General features: G+C 41.2%; 1 protein-coding gene across 3 annotated transcripts in view; it reads right to left on the reverse strand.

Moving 5' to 3' along the window:
- Positions 1–25,292, reverse strand: part of ATP8A1 (ATPase phospholipid transporting 8A1) — a 234,470-nt gene that overhangs the window by 70,299 nt on the left and 138,879 nt on the right. For all 3 annotated transcript variants that reach the window (XM_059383312.1, XM_059383321.1, XM_059383304.1), the window contains 3 exons: positions 23,421–23,559; positions 19,875–19,939; positions 1,137–1,309 (listed from right to left, as the gene is read on the reverse strand). In XM_059383312.1, coding sequence (XP_059239295.1) covers positions 1,137–1,309; positions 19,875–19,939; positions 23,421–23,559 — 377 coding nt within the window. The remainder of the gene's footprint in view (positions 1–1,136; positions 1,310–19,874; positions 19,940–23,420; positions 23,560–25,292) is intronic.

Genomic DNA, 25,292 nt, shown 5'->3' on the forward strand with positions numbered 1-25,292 from the left:
TCTATGGTAACATTTATTAACACATGCTACAGTGAAGAAAAATAAATGACTGAAATAATATGGGTTCCTATAATAAGTAGATTTTAACTCTCTGTGATATAATTTTATAGGTTGAAATGATGCTTTATAAAAGGTACTTATTAAGTTTGGTTGAAATTATATTTCACAAAGTGTGTTCCAATGGAAATTCAGGAAATATCTACAAGGCATGGCTTATAAATGTGGAGATAAATCATATACAGGATATTTCAGTGAATAAGCCCAGACCAAGAAGGTTTAAAAAGCATAACATTCTTTCATCAGTAAATGTATTTTTTAAGATAATAATAAAAGCAAATAGAAAAGTTTTAACAATAATGTTAAAAGAATAAATTCTGGGAAATTCTTCAGAAGCCCTGCTAAGATTTTGTCTCCTGGGCTGGGAGTAGGGGGTGTGGGGGGACGGTGGAAGCAGCTGGAGACACTGCCACCCAAGACCTGGTGGGACCAGCCAGTAAGGCTCTCAGTAAGTGGATGGCAAAGAGGAAAAGCCTTAGGTTTCACAGTCAAGCTGAGTTATGAACACACTTTAAATTTTAGGAAGACAAAGTGGGAACAATTTCCACAAAGATATGGGGAAGATTCTTTGATGAGAAATTCAGGAAGGACTAGAGCTAAATGCATTATGAAAATGTAGTTCTATGGATTAAGCCTTTATAACTCAAAACAGATTCAGATTAGGAAATAGGCAGTATTATCAATTAGAGGAAAGAGGAATGCACGGTCAAGAAATAGTCTTCAGGAAAATGACTCAGCATTTAAGTTACGTCAAGTCCTCCAAGCAGGCTCCAAGACTGATGTGTAGAAAACAGAATTCTTATATGGAAATGAGGAGAATAACGCAACTGGAACATGGGATGGCAAGAAATCTATCGATTCGAATTATGAACAGTAATTCCTAAGCATCAGTAGGACTCATCTAAAAAAACCTGCTACTAAATTCTATTTGAGGTTGTGAATCTTGAGTCTTAAGTGAGTGAGATAATAACCTGAGAGTGACGAATTCTGGATAGAAAAACTTTAAGGAAGTTCACAAATCAAGAATTTAGGATTGAGGTGCTGTTTCCTGAAATCTCACAATATTCAGGAGAACTTACCTGCAGCAAATAACAGCTTTGCACGACAAAGCCAAGTCCAGGAAATACTGTCTTACTCCGAAAGTTAAGGCATACTTGAGGGTTTTCCCATCAATAATAAGAGCAAAATCATTCTCTTTTCGAAGAGCATCACCCAGCGTAGTGCAGTGGCGACTGAGCGTTTCCCTCGTTGCCTGCAAAATCAAACAAAAACACCCGCAGCGTTTACTTCCGTTTGTTCTACTGAGATGCCCTGAGTATGTTCAGCAACTACACTTAGATATTCTTAGTGCTTTTATGTTGTAAACTGCTTTCACATAACTCCACTCATTTCATTCTCCCAAAAGCTCCTGAAAGGCGATTGGACAAATGTTATCGGTGAAAGTAAATTACTCTATTAAAGTCACACATCTGTGTCTACCAGGGTTGGGATTACAAATCACTGATTCCTCTGCGAGTTTGCCCATCATTCTAACCACACAATCACAATCGTGCAAAAATATTTTCAGTAAATTATCTTATTACAAAACAGTAACATTGTCCCAATTTATGAACTAGTCAAAATTGTTTAGCCATGAAACCAGGGGAAATGTTGAAGAATATCATTTAAATAACTTATGGGTGTTTTTTCCAGAATTCCTCAATGCTATTAAAACTTAATTTCCAATCACCAAGAGGGGGGAAACGCAGTGTCTGTAATCTCTCGCCACTTCACTAAATTGGTTTTTATAAACTTTAATCATGACTTCATGATCCTGTATTTTATGTGGGGAGGGGGATGCCTGGCTTGGTAATCTTGATGGATCAAATAGAAGAACCCCTTCCATCAATGCAGAGTTCACTTTCAGGTACAATAAAAACATTCAGCATCAAGGTAAGCTTTGTTCACCTCAACCATACAGAGGGTTTATACTTATCTTTATCTAGAACTGCTTTCCCAGCTCTTCAGAGGCAAAAAGTTGCAAGACATTTAGGTTTTCTCCCCAAGTCCTGTAGACCCTTCCTATAACCTAATGGGGTCAGCTTTCTGTCTTGTAAGAGCCCAAGCACTGTGGATAAATGAACACTGGCTCTGCACAAGGAGACATAAGGAATGATTCCTCTCTTACTAGAGTTTTGTTCTCAATGCTAATATCTGAGTCTGTAGTTATTATGTAATATAGAGATATATATATATATCATATATAATAAAATGTACCTATAGTAAAAATACTTACGTAATATTTTTATTATATTCACGGGAGATATAATTATTGTTTCAACTTAAGAGTGTTACTTCAGTTGCATTCACAAAGAGGGAAGCAAAGGCAGAGGTAATTAAAATTTTTATTGGAGATTTTTGAAGGTGTTTCTACATTCGTATTCAAATGTGGTTCACACTGGGTTTCTGGAATTTCAGGATCTGTTTACCAGAATAATAGAACCATGTTGTACCATAAAGTAAGTCTGCCCAAATTTCCTAATACTGGAACTTCACTTAATGCCTCCCCAGGCCCCCATTACCCACAGTGACACTAAGGACCACCATATAGCAGCTTTCTTTGCAAAATTTTCTGTTTACACTTTACATGGTCGGGGGGAGGAGCGTAGCTTTTTGAATTTATAGGCCTCACCCTCCTATTTCCTGCTAAAGATTTTTGGCCCAAGAGCACTTAAGTAAAGGAGGTGAAAATGTCAGAAAAGTTTTGCACATGAAATCTACGCATGACAATTTACAGTAGGTTTCTCTAGATTGTCTTAAAAACAAATTTGCAAAGGCTAAATGAACAAACAAGTAAACGAATGAACTGGTAAAAAAAGAAACTTAAAATACTTAGCGCCTACCACGTCCCGGGCATGGCTCTAAGGGCTACGCATACACTGAATTTCAGTTAACACTCGCTCGAACCCCACGCGGGAGGCGTCACTGTGAGCCCCATTCTGCAGATGAGAAACAGGAGACACGACGGGAGTTCCTTGCCCACGAACACTTGGCCACTAAGTGGTGAAATGAAACTCAGAATTAAATTTCTGTGCTCACTTGTCTTTCTCCACGTAATCCAGGGAAAGCAAACCCCACTGGAGACAGTACCGGGCATAGCAAAGTATAAACGGAATGCCCACACCAGTCTCTCTGCTGTTTCCCTAGAGTCCTCATCATCATCCTCGGTCTCTGATTTTGTCTTTGCTGCCAACAGAGATTTCTCTTTATAAAACAAATCTAAAACACAAATCACGGCTCTTCTTGTTCTAAAATTTGCCTATGGCTAATCATACGAGAAAGCCCCAGCTCTTTAAAATGACAGTTAGAGCTCTCCACAGTCGAGGCCCAACCGATCTTCATTCATACTTCCCTTCGCAGTCTTGACCCCTTTTTGCTCTCTCTGGCATCCTCTTCCCTGCGGGGTTAGTCTGCCACCTTCTAACACAGCTTACCCACCAAGCCCTCCCAGACACACTCCATGGGCCAGGCATAACTCACTCCAGGCCAGCAAGGCCTTCAGCTCCTCCAAGGAAGAGACCCCATTTCTCCCATTCCTCAGCAACAAACACAGTGCCCAAGATGACAAACGCCCGGGAATTACCAATGTATCCAATGAGAGCACTGATCAATTCTGAGTTCATCCTACTGCTGGCTCTCCAGTTCCCTGTCTGTTCTCACTTCTGATTTGAGAGTGAGAGAATGACTCTGTGCGTGTGCATGTGTGTGTGTGTGTGTGTGTGTGTGTGTGTGTGAAACAGACAGAGAGGGAACGAGAAGGAGGAAAGGAGGAGATCTTTCTCTTGCTCCTTAATTTTTGCAAAGAATAATCCGTCCCTCAAAGCAAGGCACTACGCACTGAATTGTCCCTGTGTTTTGTATGCTTTTGTGCACAAGACTCCTGAGCTGAAAACCTGAAGGAAAACTGAGATGAAATTCAGGAGAACTTCACTGCTCTTTCAAGATCAGCGGCAGAACAAGACTGAAAGTCAAAGGACCCTTGAACTGGCAAGTTCCAGCATTAAGCTCACCCATGGGATGCGGTCCTGTGAACCCCACTCTCTCTCCTTTTGAAGGTGTTCTCTGACACCTTGAAGTTGGTTGAGAACGCTCTTATTTGTGGCATCAGTACCCCTAGGTTTCCTTGGTGATTATCACAGGTCTTCAGCAAATCAGAAGGTGTCAGGAAATGTAACAGAGGTAACATTTCAGAAGGGGAGTCGAAAACACTCCCCCTAGAATTCTCTAGCCCGCCCACCCAGAGTGCAAGGTAACAACAAAGCTGCAAACGTTTTCTTATTTTAGTTTATAGCTTTCTTTTGTAAGCAGCTCTGTTGTTGGCTGTGTGTTGCCAGTTACAAGTTACATTTTACTCTTATTCATACCACCAGGAGTATTTTAAAATTATTTTATTTACGAAGGTTTATTGCTTCTCCCCTAAGCCTAGGAGCCATACTTTATGGCCATATTGCATTGAAGCTTATCTCCTGTAGCTAGAAATAAATTTATTACTATATTAGCTGTTACTGTGTTTTCTTTTTGGCTACCGAAGGGGGAAATGTTTAAACATTTAAACTTAGTGACATGTGAAAGTGAAAATATATAAAGGAGAAGCTAAATCAGAAAAAGGATAAAAGACCATAGAGTAGAACAAAATAAAAGCTCTGTATCTCCTTATTCTATAGTCTTATTTGTGGGCTGAAAGAAGGTACGTGTGTGGCTCTAATCAGAGATGGTCTGAACTAAAGGCAATTTGGGGACCCATACAGGCAAGGGGCAAGGCTGGCGTCCAGGTAACTTACCAGGCAGCCATCCAGGTAAGGGAGGGAATGTGGGTGTGTTTGTGCCTTCCCTAACCTGCATCCCATGAGCACATTCCAGTCAATCATTCAACTCAACTCACCCTACCCACAGCCCTGCACCTAGCAAAACGCTCATCAGAAGCTCTCAGCCCCTGGACACCCTGCCACGCCTCCCACCTTGCCAATTCACAACGATGACCAACATTTTCCTCTGTTCTTAAGAAGGGAAAAACCACCCCACCCTGAGGACAGGTTCTGCTCCAGCTCTCAGCTCTTGTACATCCCATGACATCCACACTCTCAGCCATGCCCGGTGGATTCCATTTTCCTACAGGCTATTCCAGACCTTTTCTTCTCTCCCAGATCCCAAATTCTGCCCTTGTCACTTCAGCAAACATGTACTTACTTTACTGAGAAAGTTTATACGGGAAGAATTCCCTCAACGTTCCTCCCTCAATCTCAAAACTTTGCTTCTTTCTTGCTAATCCTTAAGGCAGAGGAGGAATGCTTTTTTTTTTTTTTTTTTTTTTTTTACCTCGGTCTCCCCCACTTTTCTCTTGCATCTTCACTCTTCCCATGTCATGCTTTGTTTTTCCCTTTTAAGACAACACACTGACAACAGTGAACAAATACACAAACATGGCTCTTTTTCTCCTGAGTCTTCCAGGTCCAGGGGTCCTACTAGCTTTTGGATTCTCCATATGCTTGTTTATCCTTCTGCAGTGGCATATGATGTATAGTTGTTTATCTGTTTTTATTCTTTTCCCCTTTGGGATTGAGGCCTCTGATGAAGGGATGAAATAAAAGCTTTGTAATGTAACAGCAAGCAAATCATTAATGATCGCAGAGTACCTGTTGGGAAGTTATAGTAGTTCTTGTGTGGCTATTTGAGGACTGTTTTTGCTGATGATAAAACTGTTGCATATCTTGGATGTACTTTCTAAGTGTCTTTTTTTTTTTTTTTTAAAGATTTTATTTTTAAGTAATCTCTATACCCAATGTAGGGCTTGAGTTTATAACCTCAAGATCAAGAGTTGCATGCTTTGGGGCACCTGGGTGGCTCAGTCAGTTAAGCCTCTGCCTTTGGCTCTGGTCATGGTCTCAGGGTCTTGGGATCAAGCCCTGTATTGGGCTTCCTGGTTGGTGGGAAGTCTGCTTCTCCCTGACCCCCACCAAAATAAATAAATAAAATCTTAAAAAAAAAAAAAAAGTTGCATGTTCTTAATTAGAACAAAACCCAAAAGGTTAATGCGCTTATCTTCATTTTCTTTTTAAAAGATTTACTTACTTGAGGGAGAGAACTCCAACAGGGGGAGGGGCAGATGGAGAGAATTTCAAGCAGACTCCCTGCTGAGCGTGGAGCCCGACATGGAGCTCGACCACATGACCCTGAGATCATGACCTGAGCTGAAATCAAGAGTTGGACACCCAGGCACCCCTAATGTTCTTATTATACAGGAAATGGAGAAGTGGTGGTGATGATCTCACACCTCCTTTTGTCTCAACAAATATAAATTGCCCAGTAAAAACAGAAAGCACGGACTATTTAGGGATCAAGCCAGTGGGCCCAATAAATAAGATTTATTTGGTTTATAAGAAATATGCCTAGAAAAGAAAAAGAAAGATGCTTGGCAGAAAATTAGACCAGCAGAATTCCTCATAAAGATACTTCTGACCAGAAGCCCTTAATGGAGTTCTATTTCAATCTTTAGGAGGTAGCCTGGCAAAACAGGTAACATGTTCATCTAATACCCTGCAGTAAAATAAAATAAACCAACGATCTTTAAGAAATCAGAGGTCTGCAGCTTTATGGCAATCTTTTCCATTGCTTTTACGTGACTTTTACCAAGGAAACCCTTTATAAAAACCACACAGGGCATCCTAGACAATGCAATCTGACACAATTTTATAGTGAAATCAATTGAAAGCCCTGATTTGTTTGGAAAGTATCATAGCAGGCAACATGTCACTTTCGTTTTGGCAAAAACCATGCTTGGTACAGTCTGAAAAACCCAGAGGCCAGATGTGCAAAGAACACGTTAGGTCACAGAAGAACCATGTTTTTGATGGTTGCAAATGTAATGTTGTAGAAAGCACCTGCGTAAAAATGGCCCTTGGCTATTTCTAGCCTTTGGGTTTTTTTTCCCCTGATTCCTCTCAGAGATTTATAGGACAGGTAGTCTTACTTGAGAACATAACTAAGGAACACCCTCATAGAAAATGTGGAAGTATCCCTAAGGAAAGGAAAGTAAAAGCCTTTAGCCTTTGACTAGAAGACTAGCTAGCCAAGTTAACTAGTTAGCCAAGTTAACCAGCAGAGACAAAGTAAAGATTACAGATAAGTAATCCAACATGTAACATCTAACTGTGGTGGTCCCCACCTTGCTCTGCGCTCCGGTGACTTCGGTGAACTGATCTCTTATTTCTCTCTCTCTCCCCCAATGGTACCGACAGGGAGGCTAAGCCCCAATGGAAAAAATTAAAGGAAGGAAGGATACTCATCTATTCCACAGTAGATGTTGGTGTTTGGGCCTGAATACAAACAAGCACTGGGCATTTATATATCTTCCCAGAAACCTGTTAAAATAGGTGCGGGTCAAATGATAAACCTCTGTTTTAAGGAGAATTCTAGTCCCAGGAAGGAAAAAAAAAATATATATATATCAAGATTCTGAGTCACACCATGACTTTCAGGCGTAGTTATTTAACAATGTATTTCATTGCTCTTGGATTTTTTTTTTTTTTCCTTCATGAATTCATCACCGGTTAAGTGCAATAAGCAGACACAATCGGGACTAATGATGAATCACTTTGGGGAGACGCACGACTCTCAGCCTGGTCAGATGAACTGAAGTGTATGAAGCCTCTACTTCTGACTTTAGCGTAAGCCCCGCAGGTGTCTGTTTTCACTTACTTTCCATAAAAAGGACAAAATGCAAGGCCACGGATGCCTGCAGGAATCCTGCAGAACAAAGCGGGGGGCTCTGCTAGAACAAGCTGACTCCTTAGAGGCTGAGCCACTGGAAAATCACTCTCCAAAACTTGTCAGCTGATGTGCAAAGTCACCCGCCGATGCAGAGAAAGCCAGCATTGATGTACAACGTGCAAACGCACTGCTATGAAAAAGCGGGACTGTTTGGGTTAGAAGTCAAGGGTGGCCATGAGGGTTCGCAGGACGCTTCTGGGCACTGATCACATTTGAAGCCAGATGAAGAAGCCACATCATAAAGAACTAATGTCCCAGAGGCAAGGAGGCAATAATACGGTATCGGAATGGCCCTGTTCTGCCATTTATGGATATCTTTATTCAGGCAGGTTACTTAACTTCTTGGCATCAAAATTTTTCTCATTTGTAAAACTGGGTTACTATCTCTTGTAGGGTTAGAGTCGGCAAAATAACTCCTTTACTTGTGAGTCAAGTGCCCTGCCCAGCATGTGGCTCAGAACCGACATCTGAGAAAGACTAGTCCTTTACCTTCTTTTGACCTTAGGTTTAACAGAAGTACCAACATCTGATAAAGAAAGATCTCTCAGTGTCAAATACCGTACAACAGTAGTATCATTCAAGGGGTCCCATGGAGAGAATTTTAAATTTCCTTTTGAAATCTCTCATTGGTGGAGTGCCTGGGTGGCTCAGTAGGTTAAGCCTCTGCCTTTGGCTCAGGTCGTGATCTCAGGGTCCTGGGATCAAGCCCCACATGGGCTCTCTGCTCAGTGGGGAGCCTGCTACCCCCCTCCCTCTGCCTGCCTCTCTGCCTACTTGTGATCTCTGCCAAAAAAGAAAAAAAGAAATCTCTCACGGGCAATTTTTTTCAACCCACCTTCTGATTGTTGACACTCAACTCTTCCAGCTACTTCTACTACATACAAAGTATCTGGAAATCTGCCTTTCCCCTCAACTCTAGAAAACTTAGCATTATCTCTTCTCATACAGCATATAGTTGTTGGTACGTGGTGGGAAGACATACATTTATATAACTAGACTAGATTGCTTTTCTTGATCTCTTATTTTCCGTCTCCAAACTGATACAACTCTTGAGTGGAAAAGAACATGAAAGTTACAGACTGGTTTTGTGTTTTTCTCTCTCTCTCTCTTTTTATATAGATGACCACATCAATGTATACGTTAGATTTAAAGCTTCCATAAAGAACATAAAATTATATACATGTAAAGTTACATGGGAAAGCTCTACCTGATACTAGGTTTAAAATCAGTAATGATACAGAAAACACAGAGGCCATGTTTTGTCGGCATGTTCTTCAAATAATAAACCATAACTTAACTTCACGGATACTGATTTTAATAGCAGAAAAATATTTTTTAATAGCAGAAAAATAAATATTCACTGGGTGTGTGCTTGTGTGTGTGTGAGAGAGAAACAAATCTAATGTGCCAAAGGTCTACCTTTTAAAATCCATAAGTTGGGGCACCTGAGTGGCTCAGTGGGTTAAAGCCTCTGCCTTCGGCTCAGGTCGTGATCCCAGGGTCCTGGGATCGAGTCCCGCATCGGGCTCTCTGCTCAGCAGGGAGCCTGCTTCCTCCTCTCTCTCTCTCTGCCTGCCTCTCTGCCTACTTGTGATCTCTGTCTGTCAAATAAATAAATAAAATCTTAAAAAAAAGATAAAAATAAAACCCATAAGTTAATTAAAAATGTCAAAAAAGAGGATATATATAAGAATTTTAAGCTAACTCATACTTTATTAGCTGTTTTTTGAGGTTTGGGGCCACACCTCATCCTCATTTAAGCCAGGAGGTATTTACAAATTTATGGTCCAATAACACTTCATTCCTTCTCTACTTTTACACTCTCCAAATGTTCACACCCGCCAATTACAAATTAACAGAAAATTCCAAGGACATTCTCAATAATACATTATGACCATATCAAGTGCAGACAATGTTAGCAAGTTCTTAAAGAGTGAGTTATGACTCCCGTAATAGCCAAGTGGCTAAGCCACTGGGTATTGTTTTTTGACAATGTGTTACTGACTCAGTAGAACACTGGACATTTCATATATGCCAGCGTAACGTGCATCTCCCCTCTTTCATCGGCTAGAGGAAGCGGCAGTAAGTTGTAAAAAATGCACGTCTGAGAGGAGAGAGACTACATTTATACATAATTGGTCCACTTAGTGTTCATCCCAGCAGGATCCCCAGTCTTCTTGGACACAGTTTTTGACCAATAATTTTTGGAGTTTTTAAACTCCCAGACTATACAAGAACAGAACCTTAAAAAAACATATTCGTATCGAACCAAACTAACAGACGGTAATTTCTCCGAAGTGGATAAGGGCAGACAGAAGGTGAAATCATTAAAAACATATGGTCAAAGAGGTCCTCCAAAACAGCTTAGTGGAAGGCAGCCAAGGGAAAGCATTTAATCAATACATATTGCTAAATATAAGGAAGTGGGGGAAGCCAAAAAGAAATTCCCATGCTTTGGGGATACATAGATCCGGGCTTTCCAGGGTGAGAGTACATATAAAGCACTGTGACTGAGGAAACAGTCCAATCTCCCAGTAGGGTCATGCCATCGGAAAGGTCAAGGGTTATAAAATGGAGGAAGGTAAGAAGAGGAAGTTGTAGGGCAGAATAAATTGCTCTTGGCCCCTGGGCAGAGGTTTGGGATGTGGGATTATGATAGGTTCCATCAGGCAAATAACTCCTCATGAGACCTCTGGTCTCACTTGGGCTACGCTAGAGAGAGAGGCAGCCTTGGGATCTCGGTCCAAGGCTGTGTTTCTGTGTCGGGGTAGGGGCACGTAGCAAAAGAGAAACAAATCCCGAGAAAGGAAGGAAGAGTGAAGTAGGGGATATAATTATATAATTTAAGTAGTTTTGTGGATAAAGTCTTTTACCAAAGCTCTCATGGTAATTATTTTAAACCGCCACTGAAAGCCTCCTAAACACTTATTTTGAGCTTGGTATTAAATATTCTCTGGTGGCAGCAGGGACTCCAACGCAGAGAAGGAGGAATTCAAGAGGATCGAGGTCGGCAGACATCCAGTCTGTCAGGCTGCCTTCGATTCTGCCAGGAAGAGGCTGCCCAGAATATACAGCCGATTTTTTTTTTTTGAAAATAAGCAAATTACCAAATCAACGGTTTGGAGAAAGTAACAACCCTGGGCCTGTGAGAAATTGTTACCTCACAAAGACAGCTGATGTGGGGCCCATTTTTCCTAATAATTTGAATTAATCGGTGTAGGAATGCAGAAGACCCATTATCTGCAGTATTTTCTCAGTGCAAATCCCAAACGCACACCGATTCTATCATTTCATAGGTAACATTCAATAAAATCTTACGTACAATGGTTGTAGCAGTAGAATGAAATGTCGAGTCTTTCCCCAATCCCATAAAGGCAAGACCCCCAAACACCGCCACTTTCCAGGAGGGCATCTCTTTCTCAGCTGCATTTGTAGTCCTGGTCGTGAATGGGACAGGAGGGAGGGACAAAGCTTCCGCCTGTGACTGAGTCTCGGTTGCCCCCGGGAAAGGTACGGTTATTTAAAAAATAAAAAGAAAAATAGATGGTTTTTGGACTTTGAGCGACCTAGGCTGAAGCTCAGGGCTCTGCACTTGCCAGGTGCGTGAACTCGGAGTCTCCATCTGTAAGCGAGACAGTCCCAGCCCCACAGGAGCAGAGACTAATGGACGCGGAAACCCCCCTGGCCCACAGGTTTCCTCCAAATTGTCAAGCTGATGGTTGCCATGACTCATCAGAAGCAATAGGTGGCAGAGATGCCAAAAAGTCACAAGGTATGGCCAGCTCCCCTCAAAAATGTTAACAAGCTCTGGGGAGATGGCACAGAGACTGGTGAGGAATCCTTGCCTGTAATTCTAGGACCCAGGGAGCTCTTGAAGGAGGTTCAGATGTTCAGCCAAGGGGGGAAAAGAAAAGAAAGGAAAAAAAAATAAAGAGAGAGAAGAGACAGATAAAGAATATTCAGGCTTGTGAGTAGGAAAAATTTCTCAAAACAGAATTACTATGAATTTGTGAACTACTTCTCTTAGGGTTTTGCTCCCCCTGCCAAGATGACTGTATTTTGTGTAAGGAAAGGGGCTTATTTCGTTTTTACAAGACCAAACAATTGTGTTTGATGGAACTTTTTCAAACACATACTTCGGCTTTGTGGCAGGCGGTGTCTTAAATCAGAGGAAAAGAGAACAGATTATTTGTTCATATACTATTTTCATTTTTTTGTAACATTTTTTTTTTTTTTAACTAACTTGTTTCTTTCAAATGGAATAAAGTTTTCTTTCTTTGCTGAGAGCTACTTGAAGTAAGCAGTATGCTGGACACTATTAGAACAATCATCCTGCCATGGGACGTTAGAAAAACCTAAATTTGCTTCTGATAGGGATATAGGAACATCTGAAAAGTTACACTGAGATCTTAACATTTTCAGGCTAAAAAGCTCAAACAGCTTTGCTAGTGGTAAAAGAAAATTCACAGTCCTACAGCTCCCATGCTGGCAGTGCAGGCAAATTCAGTGAGGTTGAAAACCTGCCTGAACTATTTTTCAAAGCAATACAAAATGTATTGTATTGGGCTCGTGGGACACATCAAGACAAAACCTGAAGTAGCCCCAAGTCTCCTTTCTCCCCCTCCTTTTCTGGAGTCAAGTCACTAACTTGCTTATTCTGGATTTCTTTCAGAGGCCATTCAACAGCGGCTGGTTCCCCAAACAGTGAAGTTTGTCTGCATAATGCATAGAAGTTGAACTTAAAAGGATACAGATGACAACCTCTCCATTTACATCCTGAATGCCCTGTGAGTTATATTTGAAGCTTACATGGTGTTAGAAAATCAAATTCAGCTAGAAGAAAAAAAAAAGAAAAAAGAAAATGAACAAAACCATAAAGGGCTTCATTTTAACCAGGGTGTTGAAAAATATATACTCTTAGGCTTGTTAGTCTCAAATGCGGTTAACAATTCATTTTCTATAAAATATATCAGTGAAGAAAAACACCGGTATCTATAATCAAACCTGGGCTGGCGTGGGGTCATATTCTCAAATTTAGCAGAGACGTTTAAGTGGTGAGAAGGACAGCTGTTCAAAATCACCTCTTTAAAAAAAAAAAAAATCACCTCTTACATCAGCTGGCAATGAGGACCACTCTCCTTGGGAATAATAATGCTAAAAGAAATAATGATGATGATTATAATAATGGTCTGTATTTTTAAAAAGCTAACTACAGGCTGGTTATTGTCACTAAGTAGTTAGCAGGTACTGTTTTGTTTAATCCTCACAATGTACCCCAGAGATGGGTGTGATTATTACTTTTGTTTTACAGGAGTAGCGGGCAACTGAGGCCCAGAACAATCTATTCACTTACACCCCAGAATCCAAGGACTTCAATCCGTCCTCCAATGCCTGTTGGCATCAGAGGTCAAGTTAAAGTTTCAAAATGGGCATAACACTATCTGCCGACTAATGTTTTCAGGTGGAAGTGTGATTGTTCCTGTGAAGTCCTCAGTCATAAACATAAGATGGTGTTTTTCTATTGACGATAACAGCAACTCACAGAACGCTGCAGGGATGGTAGTATAAGGACCTATTTTATATTTTTATTTTTTAGCCAGAGGCTTTCATTGAGGTTAAACAAAAACCTTGTTGTTTAACCCTTCAACTGTCCCTGCTCCCCTTCCCCCAGGGGACTTACTTCAAAACAAGTCCTGGAAACCATCTCCAGGTAACAAAGCCCAGATACAAAGGTGGGTCAGGCCAGGTGATCAGTGGGGGTTATGCATATTGTCTCCCTAGCTACCAAGGAGTACGGCCCCCGCCCTTTGGAAGCCTTTTTGGCGCCAATCTTAATCAAGGTGTAATAGGCTGGTTCAAATGTCTACTAGGGTAAATTATAACTCAATGGTCACCTAGCATTGTGTGTGTTACAATCTTATTGGTCACCTGTGTGTGGCCAGGCCCGACCGCATGGCCTTTGCCCTTAAAAGCTAGTCTGTGAAACAGAGAAGGGTCGCCCTCTCTTGGAAGAGGTGCGGCCCCGAACGTTCGGTTAGATTCTTGATGCTTGGAGCGAAATAAAGCTTTGCTTGACCTTCGTTTTATATCAGTCTTGCTCCTTTAATCATGGACCCATTATTGGGGGCGTAACAGTAGGGCTCTCTTTTCACGGGAAGTCAGAAAGCCATATTGTCTTCTGGGATCCATTCCCTACTTCCCATGTATCAGGTGCTGACCTCTAGTAATTAGACTGGATGTCAATGTCTGTTGCAGCAGAGACCACCTAGAAAAACTGCCCGGATGGTCTGAAGGAGAGGTAGGAAGGCTTCTCAGGAGTTAAGCTTGTAAACACTGGAAGCCTTTTGACATTGAGTTTGGGAAATTTATTTCTCCAAGCTCTCTGCATACACATTCATTTAACCATCATTCCTGTTGATTCCATAAATATATAGTAAATATTTTTCTTCTCTGCCCTTTATTTGTGTGTGTGTGTGTGTGTGTGTGTCCTAGGAAAACCAGACAGTAGAAAGGAGGAGGAAAAACAGTAAGAATGGATTTAAGATCTAGCCCTGCCTTCCAGGACAGATTCAACAACTCTCCACATAAGAGACCAAGGTTAAGGACATAGTACGCTATAATACAGAGACTCAGAAAGATTTGTTCTGCTATCCACAGAGTTAATGGCTTAAGAAATTATGGTCTCTTCTACCCACCCTTGACTTGACAGATCAGGATAGTGGAATCAGGATGAAGAGAGATTTCCGTACATTTTGAAAGGCCTTCATTAGACAATGGTTGCTAAAGACAGACTGAGCTTCCCTAGTTCTTAGCCCACATTTTTAGACTTTTCCAGTTTCAGCAGACAGACTTTGAACAGATCATGACAGACTGAAGATATGAAAGAGATGTTAGAAGAATCCCTTGGATCTAGGTCATTTAGTGGAAGGGGTTTCTGAGAAGTTGGTGAGACACTTCCTAGGCATTGCTGAGGAATTCCGGAAGAAGTACACTCTACCCTTCGAGCCAGTAATTTGAAATTCCTGCCTTTGCAGACCCTTCAGGAAATGTCTCCTACCAAGAACATAATCAGAACTAATAAAAGTGGTTCAAGGTAGCACAATAAAAAATAAAACAAAGTATCTGAATGATCAGTTTATTACAAATATCTAATAGATTTTGACCAACTTTAGATGATTTTTTTTTCTTTTTAATTTTAGATGATTCTTAAATCTATGAAATTCTTATTTTCTCAACTCAGAAAAATGTGGTCAAGCTTTCTAAGAAATTTTTTGGCTGACACTGTTGGTAGGTGACTGGGTATCAACACCAATGAGTACTGGGTAGCATGTTAGCAGTGGATGCTGTAGGAAGAAAGCCAGGAATGGGCAGAGGCAGAAATGCTGGTTAGACTTCCATATCAGATCTGTGCCCCAAGACTTTCAAATCCATCTTTTCAACAGTGGTTTGGTTTTATATGTATATTTAAAGGTTTTTAAAAATGCTGAACAGCCCTTAATTTTTCAAGAAGGATAATTGTATTGAAGCTCAAAATGAGTTAATTTAGAAAGCCAAATAACTTTTTTTTTTTTTTTTTGACATGAGCTAGATTATGGGAAGACAAATATTTCTAATGCTGTGATTGCCAGGAGAAAGGTTTTTTCCATTTGGAAATTGAAGAGCCTCAAATATAATATTTTACTTGGACAAGTTCAACATAAAAAAGACAGATTCAGCTTTAAAATGTTAACACTGTTAAGAATATCTTGGTAGAAAATTTGCACAGTTCATAGCAACATGCATCACTTATGTAAAAGATCTACATGTATCTCTTGCTTAGGAAAAAATTAGAAGATGGGGAAATAATATATCTTTTGTAATGAAAATGATCAGTATGCAAAACAACTTGCAAGCTGTTGAAATACTATTTTTCTACAAAATTTTATACCATCCTTTTATGTGCCATGCCCTAGTGTAGCAATACTAGTCCTCTGCCAAGGGTAACATTATCCTCCCTTACAGGCAGCAAAACTGGCTCAGAGAAGTTACCTAATTTTAATTTGCCCAGGGTCCCACATTCAGAATGAGGCAGATCTGCACCGTTTCGTGGGATAATTTGACTACGATCATTAACACTGTCACTTGATGAAACGCAAACCCACAGTCTCTTTTCTATTACATTATTTCCTGAGATACTGCATTCCTACTAAGTTTATCACCTAAACGTTCATTATTTGTTGGTGCCGATGGAATAGTCATCCCATATTTTATCCTAATCAGGACAAGTAGAACACAGAGGATGCTTTTCTTTCCCATGACAATGAAAAATAATGATTTCTCTACAGGCATTCTCGCCCATCGAATGATTTGCTTACAATCTCAGCTGTGGATTTTATGACACGGGATCTGAGGGAGCTATGCAAAGTGATGGTTCCTTTCCTGCTGGGAAGCAAATGAGTGCACCACGGCGGGGCTGACCCCAAACAGCCAGATTTGTAAAGTCACCACTTAACTCCCCGGGAGAAAAACCTTCCCCAGACGGCAGTGAGAGAACCGTGGCTGTCTAGAGTGGGATAAATTAGCGTTAATCCATTCAGTGAGGGTTCACCTATGATCTCCCACACCACACTTGAATCGCTAAGGATCTTTCTGACTACTTTACTCTGAAAATACCAGAAAAGATCAACTACTGCTGATTTTTTTTTCTTTTTTAAGAGAGACCCTTAAATTTATCATTACTCAGTGACTTAATTCTCCAATATTTCTGGAGTACTTATCCTGTGGTGGGTAATGTGCTAGGCATTGACAGAATGGTAAACCAAAATATAGACATGCATCCCCACCCCCCCAGCTTTTGCTGAAGCAGACTACTCCCTTGGGAGTCCTACCTGTGTTCGGTCCAGGAGAAACAGGGAATGTTAGGGACCCTTTGGGTGTTTATCACTTATGAGTTACCGTCCCGAAAACTCCAAAGTGAAAATAAATGCTGTGTCTTAATCGTCATGATGTATTACACCGAGTTTTTTGGCATTTCTTTTTTTTCTTTTTCTTGAGATTACTATTTATCTCACTCGATACTTAGAACACATAAAGAACATGTGTATCTAAGTTGGAGAAAAATTATCAAACAGAGGAAAACAGAAGCAGCACTGCTCGCCCACCCTCCACGAGGTGAACACTTACAGACAGACAGAAAGGCTCACGTGTCAGATCAGGCATGTCTTGTCATGTGTTTGCATCAACGTCATAGGTCTTAGCTTTGACTTCTTCCAAGCGTCAGAAGCCCATGTTGCTGACACGGGCCTAAATGTCTATAGGGACTAAGGGAAGGGAATGTTTCCATGGAGGTTTCTGCAATGTTGTGAACAACGACAACCCACTTCTGGATCACTCTAGGGATCACGTGGGATCCGTCTCCCTGACTCCCTCTGACACCGCTTCGCTGGCACTGGTGCTCCCATTCTGTTACCTAACTCTTATGCTCGTCCGCAGCCTGCACCTCAGGCCTCCTGCCCTTCCACATGTGTCTGCGGACAGTTCCTCCTACACATCATACCTCTTTGAACAGGCTGATGAAGTTGCTTCCCTTGCCTGTGGAAGCGAATTCTCAAGCCTGGCCCGGTATTCCACAGTGGAGCTGAGACCTCCTTGCCAGGTTTAACCCCTCTGTCATTTCTTTACCGTTTCCTCGTAAATATTGTTCCATGATTAAAGAGGAATTAGGTAGCTTCGTCTATACGGTCACAGAGCAATTGTTACAGTAAGACTGAGAACAACAAAGTGTAAAAGCATTATGGATAGTATGCTGTAGTTTATGTTCAATAATGAAGTATGTGCACACAGATACACACACGTATCGCTTAGATACAGCAGAGAAATCTCTGGAGGAACACTTGGAAACTGGAACCGGAGACTCTTCCTGGGGAGATAAACAGGGCAGCCTGGCTGTAAGGATGTAGGAATTCACTTTTTAACACTTGTATTTGTCCCTTTCTGTAACTTGAATTTTACCTTCTGTGCCCACATTTATTCAAAGAACACTTAAAAAAATCATAACCTTGTATTCAAGTTCAATGTTTCTATGCCCCCAATATACCTTGACCTTGCATAAACTTTCTGCTTCAAGTACTCCTCCCTTATTCAACTACTCACCTCTAACTAAATGCCACTTCCTTTATAAACACTTCCTTAAGCTTCACAGTATTTTCAGAGCAAGATACATAACTAATTTACAGACTTGCTTCATACTATTACTTGTATGCATTTTACTTCCCTTATTATCTGTAAGCTTTTGAAGGGAAGGACTATCCCACTTACCATTTTTCACAGCGTTGTAACTTGAATAAGCCAAAAATGAACAATAGGAAGGGTAAGGGACAGAGACAGCAGTGAGCTCAAAGGGGCAGAATCTGCTGAGTGTTTCCTTAGTGGTCCAGTTCTCCGGCCAGCAGAGAACCACTGAATGCATTAACAAAAAGGAAAGTCTTCCAACCACAGGCTGGGATATGTGTGTGTGTGTGTGTGTGTGTGTGTTTAGGATTAACTCATGGTTCAAAAAATGTACTTATCAAAGGTGTGAACAACTTTCGATATCAAAATCGTGTGTCATACTTTAGGCTACGCGTTTCTCAAGGGTTTCACAAGAAAGGGAAAAGGATCACAAGGTTTGCTTTGAGGACAAATAATGAAGAGACCGTCATTCCAATTCAAAGGTCAGAAGCGGAATCACTTCTTACATGTAATTTCTGTTTTCCACCCGACTTCTGAACATTTGCCTCTTTACCCTCCCTTCTACGAACTTGGCTCTTCCACTTCACCCACATATCCTTATTTACTTATTTATTAAGATTTTATTTATTTATTTGACAGACGGAGATCACAAGTAGGCAGAGAGGCAGGCAGAGAGAAGGTGGGGAGCAGGCTCCCTGCTGAGCAGCGAGCCCGATGCGGGGCTCCATCCCAGAACCCCGGGGCCAAGACCCAGGCAGAAGGCAGAGGCTTTAACCCTCTGAGCCACCCAGGCGCCCCCGCCCCCCCGCATCCTTAATAACAGGTTCTTCTCTGCTCTGCTCTTTGCATCACCGGGACTATTTTAAACTGTTGTATGGTCACCTCCCCTGTTCTGTCTTCCACCTTAAGTTACAAACAGTCACCTTTATTTTAAAATTCTTACAGGTCATTTGACCTGCATTTTTTTTTTTTTTTTGGCTTAACTTCTGTTTTACACTGCACACGTGGAAAATCTTTCCCTCTTCCCCAAATATAATTTCATGTGATCACAGCCATGAAAAAAGGACATCCTAGGAGTTTACATCAAAAAAAAAAAAAAAAAGACTTTCCTGTAAGAAATGGTGAATTCATGCTGTTTGTTTGATAGGTTTCACAGATTTTTTTTTTAAAGAAACAAAATACATATTAAGCCTGGAAGCAAAAGCAGATATTAAATATTTAATATACAAAAATTCCCAGGTAGGGAGTGCCTGGGTGGCTCTGTCAGTTAAGCATCTGCCTTCTGCTCTGGTCATGATCTTGGAGTCCAGGAATGGAGCCCCGCATCAGGTTCCCTGCTCAGCAGGGGTCTGTTTCTCCCTCTCCCTCTGTTCTTCCCCAACCCCTCCACCCCCTGTGCTCTGTCTTAAATGAATAAATAAAATCTAAAAAAAAAAAAAAAAATTCCCAGGTAGATAAGAGCAAATTGCAGTCACTCAGTAACCTCCTGACATAAAGCTTTTGTAAAGCAGTTTTGTCTCACACTGTCAAGCAAATCATTTAGCAACTTGTTTTAGCTGTCACGGACACAAAGCTAGAATCTATTTACTTCAACGTGGCTCAGAAGAGCATACAGTATATACAGTACACAGTATACAGGTTCAGAACAGAACAGTATATGTTATGTTATAGAACAAGAGTGAGAAGTATATTTTAACCTAAGGAAGATCAACTATATCCATAGTTATTTGGATATAGAATAAAATTCTACAAGTTGACTAAGACATTAAACTATTTTTTTTTTTAAAGATCGTTTTACTTACATCAAGAGAGCCTTCATTGATAACAATCATTCCCATGTTCTTCCTCAGAAGTTTGCAGGAGTGTCCTATATCCAAACAAAGAGTAGATTAATTGATGGCATTCATTTCTCTAGAGAGAAGTAGTGAAGATGTTAAAGTGATAATACTATAAAATCATCTAAATTTTATTTTTAATCTATTTTATTAGATAGAATTAAGGTTTGATCTATTTTATTAGGACTTGATGACAGTCTCCTGTCTCTAGGTTTGCAGGCAGTTAAAGAAATGGTCTTGCTTATTATAGGAGGGGCACAAGGGTAACATTCAGTGTGTTAAGGCTGTCTTGACAAACAAGTAGGGAAAGAGAATGTGCCGATGATTCTCAATATCCTGAAAACTAATAAATTTATAAGGAATGTCCTTCACGATGACCAACATGAGGAGCAAGACATGGGCTGATGGTTGTTTCTGGAGAAGGCACAGGAGGGTTGTCAGGCTATCTTTTGGACCAGCGATCCCACCACCATCTTCCTGCCCTCGGACTGTGGTCATGTCCTCTATGGTTCTGTCCTCTCTTGCTTTGCTGTACTTGCCACAGGGCAAAATCACCTGCTGGTTTAACCAAGTCAGCCTCCTCTGGGACCATCTGCATATAACTGAACATGGCTGGAGAGAAATGCAACTCCGCTGACTGGAGTTTAAAATAGGACCATCGCCTTTGAACTAATATCATCAATACTTAATCCTTTTGCAAGCTCATTTGAGACAGTGGTTTTCAATACCATCTACACACTGACCATTCTGGAACTCAGATCTCCCACTGGGAGCTCTTTCCTAAACTCCAGCCTCTCCCATTCCAGCAACTATGTAACTGCAGACACAGAGGTGCAAAACAGGCGTCTCAGACTCAACAGATCCAAAAACGAGACTCTTGGTCTCCTCCCAGAAAACCTGCTTCTCCTCATTCTGGTTAATGGCAATTCCATCCTTCAGGTGCCATGGCTAGAAATCCCAGGAGTCATGCTGGAATCCTTTCTCTCAAGCCCTACCTCTAACCCATTCGTCTAGCCTGTGGGCTCCATCTTTAAGACAGATACAAATGCCAACCATTTCTCACCACCTTCACTGTGGTCACCCAGGTCCAAGTCACCACTGTGCCTCACCTGGATTAAATACGAGAGCCTCTTCACTGGTCTCCCCGCTTTCACACCTGCTTCCCTTCCAGTCCATTCGCAACCAGCCGAGTGGCCAGACGGATCATTTTCCCAGGAAAGTCAGTCCAGGTGTCTTTCCTCAGCTCAGAACCATCCATCTCACCCACAGTAAATGCAAAGCCCTTACAAGCTCCTAGGAGGCCTCGTCCAACCTGGGCTCTGGTATGCTGCTGGCCTTTTCTCCTACTCTCTCTCTTAGTCTGGAAAGAAGACAGCTTTCCCTTATCATCCAGACGAGAATCTCCCTCCTTCTCCTCTCAAATGAGGTTTTCTCTCAAATGTCACCATCTCAATGAGTTCTTCCTGACCTCCTGATTTAAAACTGAATACTTCGGGGACGCCTGGATGGCTCAGTGGGTTAAAGCCTCTGCCTTCAGCTCCGGTCATGATCTTGGAGGTCCTGGGATGGAGCCCCGCATCGGGCTCTCTGCTCAGCAGGGAGCCTGTTTCCCCCTCTCTCTCTCTGCCTGCCTTTCTGCCTACTTGTGATCTCCGTCTGTCAAATAAATAAAATCTTAAAAAAACAAAAACAAAAAACTGAATACTTCTGTGAGATGAACCATAACCATTTCGTATATGAATCTCACCTATTTTATTCTAAAAGAAAAGCCCCAAAGATCATGACCCAAGACTCTAAAAGTTAAATGTTCCCAGAAACCACCATCATGTTCTCCGTAGTCATAATGGCCACATGTCCTGAACTATTTTCAGGATGGCTTAATGTTCCTTGGCTATCACTCTTTGCTACCATATAGTCTCCCTCTACCTGCAGTCACATTTTTTTGTTCAGCGTGTTTGTCTTTTTCGGGTCTCCCAAACGCTAAAGCATTCTGTATTCTCATGCATCTTCTTTCCATTTGTCTCTAACACCAGTGATAATTTTTATAATCAAATTAACTATTTGTGTGGCTTTTAGATTTATACTTCTGCTAACTAGTGTCTTTTAAAAATTCTCCTCTTCTACTGGCAATTTACCATAGGTCTGTATTTTATATTTACAGAATGCTGTGATTGCTAAAAATTCTAAAAGGAGCATTAGCTACATGTTTCTTTCTTTCCTTTTTTTTTTTTTTTTTAAGATTTTATTTATTTATTTGACAGAGAGAGACACAATGATAGAGGGAACACAAGTAGGGGACGTAGGAGAGGGAGAAGCAGGCTTCCCGCAGAGCAGGGAACCCAACGCGGGGCTTGATTCCAGGACCCTGGGATCATGACCTGAGTGGCAGACGCTTAAAGACTGAGCCACCCAGACACCCCAGCTAAATGTTTCTTAATGATTATTTGACAATGACTTTCTAAAAATGTGGTTTCATGCTATAAACACCTCTGAATGGTTTCAACTTTGGGTGAGTTTTGGATGTAACTCGTATCATGAATATCCAGAGGCTGAATCTACATCAGGGCTGCATTGTTCAGGCAACCTACTATTACTGAATGTGGGAGAAAATGAAAAGAGTGACGTTTTCTTACATATTACTGGTACTACAGGTCTCACACCAAATACTACTGTTCTTCTCAATGAGACATCTGTTATGGACTGAATTGTGCCCTCCCTGTTTTTACATGTTGGATCCTTAACCCATGATATTTGGAGACTGGGCCTTTAAGATTGTTAGAGTTAAATGAGGTCAGAAGACGGGTTCCTGATCCAATAGCTCTGGTGCCTCGTAAGAAAAGAGAGGGACACCAGGAGCACGCATCTACAGAGGGGAGGCTAGCTGAAGACACAGCAGGAAGGTGGCCACTGCAAGCCAGGAAGAGAAACTTCGGGAGAAACCAAACTGACTGACACTTGATCTTGAACCTCCAGCTTCCAGAAGTGTAAGAAAATAAAGTTCTGTTGTTTAATCCACACCAGCTGTGGTATTTTGTTATGGCAGTGTGAGTCACTTAGTAAAACCTCTTTGAGAAAAATGAATTAACGGCAGGATGAATGAAACCTGGCAACCTTCTTATTTCCCATTCCTAGAAATAACCTGTGGTCACATAAACAAGTGCCAGTACACAGGTCTGCCGTAATCTCCATCTCCTCACGTTCACAGGCAACTGCAGAGATGTTATCTACATGTGTCAATTATGGGTGGAAGGGGGGTGCATGGGCAGTGAGACAATGGTGAGGGACGGTTATTTAGTGGTTGCAAGACCTAAGGTCTGGCTGGATACACAACCACAGCAAATGTAAAGGAGCACTGAGGCCATAAGTATCTAGAGAAGCCCAGTAATATTATAAATATGGAAATCTTACAAAACCCAAATCTTTCAGATTTTGAAATAGCTCAAACTTATCTTCTAAAATATGTCCAAGTGTGAAAAAAGCACCCCAGTGCCAAGCTTGGATGAGGGGACTTACCAATGTTAATGGCAGTTTCTTGCTTGTCCCCTGTAAGGATCCAGATTTTGATGTCTGCTTTCATGAGAGTTTCTATAGTTTCAGGCACTTGATCTTGTAATTTATCCTCAATGGCTGTAGCTCCAAGTAGTTGAAGATTCTAGGGAAAACGAGTAGAAAAAACTTTAAGAAAAAAAAAACGGTTTGGATTAAGAATTGGAGTGTGCATATGTCTTTCAATCAGAGACTAAATGGTAATGCATAGACTTTGCTGTAAATTTCAACTATCCCATTGAGTTTTCTCCTAAGGATCCCTGACTTTAATCCAGTACTTCGGCATGAAGCTAAAGAGACCTACGCTACCTTACTCCTCTCTAAGGTAGAGAACGAATTCTTACAAAAACACAACAAATCCAAAGGGACTTAAAGAGGAGCAGACAGCTACTGAAAGATAGCAACAACAAAAACCACGAAGATGACCCCAGCAAAGAAGCAATCCTGCTGACCTGTTTGAAAAAGAGTAAGAATAAATGCTTATTAAAAAAGAAAGAATGCTCAGATCGTTCAATTGTAGCTTGATGGTGTGTCAGAAAAGGTACACTTATCGTACAATTATAAACGCTGAGGGAGAGAGAAATAAATCAGGTGATCGCATCGGTGCCTGTAGGAAAGAACAGGCTGGTATTTTTCATGTTGCTCCCTATCTGTGTAGTGGACGGTCAGAGTCTTGCTAAAGATCGCTTGCGCACTACACGGTTTCTTTCATATAAGACTAGACACCACCGACACATTCTGCAGGAGGCTCTCATCGCTCCCCAAGAAGAAAATTTTTCTGCTCTCATCTTCCTAAATGGAGGAAGAAAGAGAATAACTTTTTGGCTATTAGGGAAACCTGGCTCCCTACACAGATGCAGATGATCGTTCTTGGTCCTTGATACACAGGAATACACCGTGACAAGCTAAGCCACAATCAACGGATTCTTGGATTTTTCCCTGTAACCTAACCACCAACATGACCCACGCCAACATCTATCTTTCTTATCATGTTTTTCTCCCTTCTTGCCTTCACTTTTTATTTAAAACATCAGACAAGGACATGCAAGGGAAATCAAGTGTTAAGGAGTGTCCAGATTGGTAATAACAAAGAAGGCATTCCATTTCCTCTCTTCCTTCGAACACTGAGTTCTCCTTACTATTTACTGAAATGTACGTCTAAAATAAGCCGTAATTTTAGGCATGGAAAATAAATTAAAATAGATGCAAACACACATGAATAAGTGCGAGAGAGTTTATGAATGTATCAGTTAGGAATGCTTTCGACTATGACAGAAAATATCTAACTAACAATAGCTTAAATAAAGATTTGGTTTTCCTTTTGTAAGTAGCATTGGGACAGGCAGTCGCTAGCACTAGATTCACTCTGCACATCTCTCTCAACCTCTCAAGGGGGTGCCACAGCTGTAATTACCACTGCCACGCTCCAAGACAAGAGGAAGGGGATAACGTCAACTGTACCCACCTCCTATTTGAAAACAAAAGTGTTCCTAAAAGTCCTTAGCAGATTTCCAATTATGGCCATATTTGGTTATTTAGATTGACATGGCCATCCTTAACTATTAGTCCTCAGCTTTTCCAGCCTCGATAGTGGGATGGCAAGACAGAAGAGGGATGGGAATGGTGTTAAATCGGCCAGTCAACAGCCTTTACCACAGTGCTTGCATGTGGGCATGCATATGCATGGGTGTTTATGCACACGTGTGTTTATATGTGCACGTATGTTTATGGATACACACGACATGTCCTCTGTTACTTTGCTGGAGATACTTGGCTCATCCTGCAAGGCCAAACTTAAAAGTTACTGGTTCTTTGAAGCTTTACTAAAAGAAATTTTCC

Source organism: Mustela nigripes, chromosome 1, assembly GCF_022355385.1.
Source record: "Mustela nigripes isolate SB6536 chromosome 1, MUSNIG.SB6536, whole genome shotgun sequence".
NCBI classification, from domain to species: Eukaryota; Metazoa; Chordata; class Mammalia; order Carnivora; family Mustelidae; genus Mustela; species Mustela nigripes.